Consider the following 6,000-nt stretch of genomic DNA (forward strand, 5'->3'; position numbering starts at 1 on the left):
AGAACACTAATCATAATGTTTTAAAATCTATTGGTAATGAGTAATGAAATTTATAAATATTACAGTAAAATTAAATAAACCATAAAATTTAAATAAACAAATAAACCAAATATTGAAGGATAACAAGAAAGATCAACCAATATTTACCTAAAAGGAATATTATCGGCTCAAAACATTCATGAGACTCAAGTAAAGTTATGCAGTGATTATTAATATCAATCAAAGATCTGGTGGCTCTGCATGACAACCATTGATGAAGACTGTCACTTAGTGAACCATTAACTGGAGCTCTACCTCGATCAGCATACTTAGTCGATATAGTACCTACGATTTACTATGGTTAAAATTTTACCAATATCATTTTAAAAAAAAAAGATAATACAAAAACCAAATTTGAACCTAATAAATTTAAGGACCACTTGATAAAAATGATCCTCCAACCAGCAGGGTTTGTGGAAATAAAGTTATACAATGATAAATGAATTTCATTTAAAATACTGTCTCCTTGATCAAATAATGAAGATGCTGAATCTCGATTGCCTCCATTCTAAAAAATATAAAACAAACATATGAATTGATATTTAAGAAAAAATTAAATGATTTCATAGCGAAAAATATTGAAAAAGTAGCAAACCTCCAAATGTTTTAAATAATTTGCAACTGATTTTTCATAAAATGATCCAAAGTATTCGAGTACAGCATCTTTAGAAGCAGGAAGAGATTTTAAAAGTGAAAATCCCTTCCTAATAAGTTCTAGAGGGCTCCCAGTTGATGGTTTGCCAACACCAGCTATGAATAATCTGAGTTCAGCCCTTAGATCTTTGGGAGGAAGTTGTTTAATAACGCTAGTACCCGGCACATTCATTTTAGTAAAATTAAAATGCAATTTACGACTGAAACCGAAACTTAACTCTTTTGGAGAAACCCTCCATGTTGGAGGGTACAGAATGGAATGAGGCCCATTTAGACACCTTTTGGGCAATCTTTGAACTTCAACAACAGTACCAATTCCAAATACCTAAATCTAGATTACAGCATTCGATATCTAATCTAACACCCGCGCGAGTGTTGTCAAACATAATCTGGCTCCATCGAGAACGAGTAGTTCAAAGCAGACTGCGTCCAACTGCTATTTCAAAGTTTAATTGAAGGAATTACAACTTTTGTATGATAAATCTGATCAAGAAAAGTTTTATTAGTTCTGCTATTCTATTAATTAATTCGAAAGAAATGTGAAGTACATTGCAGTGCGTTTAAAGGTGGGGCAATAGGGCGATGGCCTGACCTGGTTGATTAATAGTTCTGAATCAGACCTTCTGACTGTAGCAATTTTTTTTTGTTAGCAACAATATTTGTATACATTCACATGTAACCTGTATATAACTTCTTTTTGAAAAAAGAATTAAAAAATTAAAATGTAAACCTAATAAGCAAACATACAATAAATGCTTCATATCAATTCTTTGGTTATAGAGTTCAATGATGCTGTAGCAACACAGCTACCTACTGGTCTAGACTGCACTACAACCGCCGAAACGCTATGGCCCGGCATGACGCAACCTACCAGCTACCCAGGGAACTACTACTGGCGACAAGCAAACGCCGTATATTAATATTTATATACCCATACCAGACCAACACACTAGAAAGACGTATCATGACGCACATTCACAACGAACTACAGCTAAAAACAGCACATCACACGGAGACACATCAAGTTTTTCGACAGTCTCCCTGCTTCCTTCAATCCAATATTCCGGTTAGTCACCCCATCCCCCCTTCCTGCGAGATGGGAGGGAAGGAAAGGCTCCAAAAACCCTATAAACATCACCCTTTAACTCCTTCTGTATTAGAGGGATCGGAAAAAAAAAAATTCATTTTTGAATTTTCGTCTAGTCTTGTCTCTGGGCTATTTACACAAAACCCCTCCTTAACAGGTTGAAGCTTTCAGTACGTAGTAGATCTGTACATTCTAATTATAATTTTGTATATGTACACTGAATTTTATTTCTCTCCCTTCTCTGGATCTCTCCTCCTATCCTTGCCTTATATACTTTCATAAGGCTCGGCGGCTGGCACCCTCCGGGCTTCATACCCCTATCTTTTCTACAGGAATAGGACCCGGTTAAACGAAATAACCTTTCTACAAGACCCGGCGGTTGAATTCCTCCTTCGTATTTACAGGAATAGTACCCTGTAGGACGAGGTTACCATCCTCAGAGAACTTGCGGCTAGGACCCGTAAGTCTCATCTTATCTATTCACCTCCTCTAATCCAATTACCTTACTTATTTTGAACACGTATTGTCGAGGTCTTTTGATCAAGAGTGCATAATATATTCAATTGGAGTCAGATCTATCACAACCAAATCAACATTGGTACAAAATTCTAATATCTAATTTTTGTAATATGTATTCTAATATGTATTTTAAATATCTAAAACTGAAAATTGTCAGATAGTAGAGTTTCATAGTCCAAAAAAAGTACAAGGATCCGTAAGTAATATCGGTTGTAAACATCGATATTTATAAGTTAGTAGAAGTAAACGCAATGGAAACTGCTGCTGAAAAAATGTCATTTATTATAACCTAAACATAATTCAAGGGAAATGAAGTAAAAGTACTTGTTAATTATAGTTTGACCACCCTAGAATAATAATTTATTTAATATTAAAACATATGTTCATTGTTTTGTTATTGACAACTATTGATATTTCTGTACCTCGGAGGGATACAACACTATGTCCAGTAGTAATTCACATGCTTCAGAAGGATAAAACACCACATGGTGTTCTATCCCTCTAAATGAAAGTGGACTTGGTGTTGTTTTAAAACATGCTATATCCGGTTCTAACTGGTTTTGGACATAGTGCTCTATTCCTCTAAGAAATATGAGAAAAGCTGATTTTAACTCTGTAATAAAGTCAATATGGAAAAAAATGGACATAGTGTTGTATCCCTCCGAGGTACAGATTTATTTTAAAAAGTACCATAATGTACATATTAAAAAGCATTTCTCGTGTGGTTAATGATGAGAAAACGGATATTGCGTTTCAAGATGAAAAACTTTTACCAAGAATGTAGGTTGTTGTGAAATGAAAACGAATATTTTACCCGTAAAATAGGTTTTTATTAGCAAGCGAAAACAGAACATTACAGAGTAGCATGAGGATTAACAGTATTATAAGAAAAACCTTTGTTTATTTTACCTAATCGCATGTGTTTATTAATTTAGCCTAAAAAATAATTTATAAGAAGTGGCGATACTATAATTAACAAGTACATGAAAGGAAATAAAAGTTCTCTCTTGAAAGGCTGTTAATATTATAAACTGACCTATATTACCTAACGATGTTGTCAGGTCAAGAAGTGATTGCTGCCCGCTTTTTTGGCGGAGAGATAGTCAATCCAATATATTCATATATTAACTTCACATAAACTAATGTGAGCTTTCCTTCAAGGATGTCGCTATAGAAAGGATTGGAGGGTTGTCTCCTCTCATCCCTCCTTCAAAAAATTTTAAATTTTGAGACATTAGCCAAGGGGGGAGCAGGCCTCAGCCCAATACACGCACGCACGCATCCCCTGCCTACGCCCAAAGAATCAACTTCAAACTGATAAAATTGTGTGAAAACATTTTATAAGAAGAGTTACTAAAATTTTAATACTTAAGCTACAACTCTGAAGTTGAAAAATTGGGATTTTACAGATAATGTTATTTGAATAATAAAAAATATTTTTGCCAAGTGTTAACATTTGCAACCACTAACGTAGCCAAGATTTCATTTCGGAGGTTATACTTTTAATGTTTTCATGTAAGAGAAAACATGTGATTTCGGTGGGAGGTGGGAAAGAGGGAAGAGAGTCCGAACCCGTCTGGCTTTCACACTTCGTATTAATTAATTTAAAATTTTGTTGGAGCAACCTCAGGAACTTCCATACAACTGTGACTACACCTCCATGTTGGATAACCTTCCTTTACTGTTTTAATTTGCTGTATTCCATCATGTGTGTCAATCTTACCTGATTTTTTTTTTCTGTTACAAGTTTGGTTTACTTAACATTTATTTACTCTTTCCCTCATCAAATTTACCATTTCAGAATTATTGGGGTGAAATATAACTTCCGAAAATGATATATTGATTAAAATCACAATTCCGTTTAACAATTAAGTTCCTTTTTTTTTAACGATTAAAATCCTAATGTGATTATCGATTAATCATTTTTGGATGATATATTTCATTTAAATAATTCTGAATCAATATATCAAATTGTAGTTGGGAAAAAATACGAAATAATTTCATATATTCTGTGATATTGATAATTTTTCTCAGTTACTGACGATATTTATATCGATACTTTTTATCCGATACGGCGATGGGATCGATACCCCTGCTTTATGACCAATCAGAGAGCTATTTCTCCCTCCCCGCTTTGCCTTTTCCCGCCATAATGTTGTTTTTGCTAGCAAAGTGTCAGCGTTTCACTTGTTGATTTGTATAATTGTTGATTTCAGCAGAATCGTGGTTGTTTATTTTAAGTTTTTAGGGCAAATAGTTTGCGTATTTTTCTTTTTGAAACTTTGTTCTTGTTTCTCCAGTTACTTTCATATTCTGAATAAGAGACAATGACCAGTATTCAAAAAACAATTACTTTTCCTGCCAAAAAGAGATTTTTAACTCGTTTTCAGGCGAAACATGAAGAAAAAGAAAATAATGCAACTGTAAATGATGAGGAAACCAGTTCTCTTGTTAATCCTGTCAAAAGAAGCAGTAGTGGTAGTTTTCTAATGATACATATTTTAAATTGTGAATTGATTCTTTTTACCATTGAGTTTATTTATCAAAATTTATCTTTTTTAGAGGGAACCGTGAGTGAAAATAGTTGCAGTCCTCCAAAATCTATTAAAAATGAATTGTCTGAGGAGTTGTTAACTAATATTCATTCAAATGAAGGTATGTATTTGTATAATAGTTTGATCTTTGTTTATAATAAAAAAAATGTTACATTTGTTTACTCTGGAAAGAAACAGGGTTTCATTTTAAGTTTAGACAGTTTTGCTTAGTTTGATATGTTGTATAAGATTGTATTGATTTACTAGAAATTTAAAACAATTAATTTAGCTATCTATATATTTAAACACTTATATCTATATGACATATTTTCTCAAAGCAATAATGGGTTTTTGTGCCCTAATTAGTCATTTTTAATTGAAATATTTGTAGATGAAGACTTGTCCCAAGCTATTAGAGTTCTCCATTCTAGTCAGCCAGATAAATTGTACCAACGTCATGATAAAATTGATAAAATTTCAGAACTCTTATTGAAAGCTCTAGAATTAAGGGACTCTACTTCAATTTATATATCTGGACCTCCTGGTACTGGTAAAACAGCCTGTATAAATCATATTATTTCGCAAAGCAGTGTTAGTATGGTTTTCTTAGAATATTTTTAGTTTGACTTGTTTGTTTCTGTCTAATTTTTTATCTTTCTTATAGATTTCAGATAATTATAAAATTGTGTATGTGAACTGTACTGGGCTGAAATCTGCCAATGCTGCCTTCAAAAGAATTGCTTCTGAATTGAATATAAAAGTTGGAACTAGTGAAAAGAAAATTTTAGATTCAATTCAAAAATACCTCAAATCTACTCAAAAGATGATGTATGTATTTATGGTGATTTTAAAAAAAAATTTCTTATAACTTTGTTGTGTTGTTTTAATTTATTTTACTTGTGTTTTTGAGATTTATTTTTAAACACATTTTTCAATATTTGTTCTTAATGGTATACTTAGGAATTTTTTACAGAGATATACACCTACACACCTCGATACCAAGTGATTTTTATGTCTAATTCATAAATATTGATCTAAATAAATATATCAGTTTATTAATATGTTATATATTAATTTTTTGTTTGAGAGTAGGTACTTAATTGAAAACATAAATTTCTTTTAAATCTCTTCTCTCTATCTTTTTTGGTCTCCAGTGTTTCAGCTCTC

The 6,000-nt window shown here is 32.3% G+C and overlaps 2 protein-coding genes across 3 annotated transcripts in view; one reads left to right on the forward strand and one right to left on the reverse strand.

Moving 5' to 3' along the window:
* omd (integrator complex subunit 5 omd) overlaps positions 1-1,394 on the reverse strand; it is a gene marked incomplete at its 5' end in the record, with an annotated part of 47,776 nt that extends 46,382 nt beyond the window's left edge. The window contains 3 exon segments of the mRNA XM_014427082.3: positions 148-324; positions 400-547; positions 635-1,394. Of these exon segments, the coding sequence (XP_014282568.1) occupies positions 148-324; positions 400-547; positions 635-865 (556 nt within the window).
* A 2,926-nt stretch (positions 1,395-4,320) lies between these two features.
* Cdc6 (Cell division cycle 6) overlaps positions 4,321-6,000 on the forward strand; it is a 19,162-nt gene continuing 17,482 nt past the window's right edge. For both annotated transcript variants that reach the window (XM_014427081.3, XM_014427080.2), the window contains exons 1-4: positions 4,321-4,777; positions 4,862-4,954; positions 5,225-5,424; positions 5,498-5,661. In XM_014427081.3, the coding sequence (XP_014282567.1) occupies positions 4,627-4,777; positions 4,862-4,954; positions 5,225-5,424; positions 5,498-5,661 (608 nt within the window). In that variant the 5' untranslated portion in view covers positions 4,321-4,626. The remainder of the gene's footprint in view (positions 4,778-4,861; positions 4,955-5,224; positions 5,425-5,497; positions 5,662-6,000) is intronic.

The sequence above is a fragment of the Halyomorpha halys genome, unplaced genomic scaffold (genome assembly GCF_000696795.3).
Source record: "Halyomorpha halys isolate HHAL.00 unplaced genomic scaffold, Hhal_1.1 Scaffold620.1, whole genome shotgun sequence".
Classification (NCBI taxonomy): domain Eukaryota; kingdom Metazoa; phylum Arthropoda; class Insecta; order Hemiptera; family Pentatomidae; genus Halyomorpha; species Halyomorpha halys.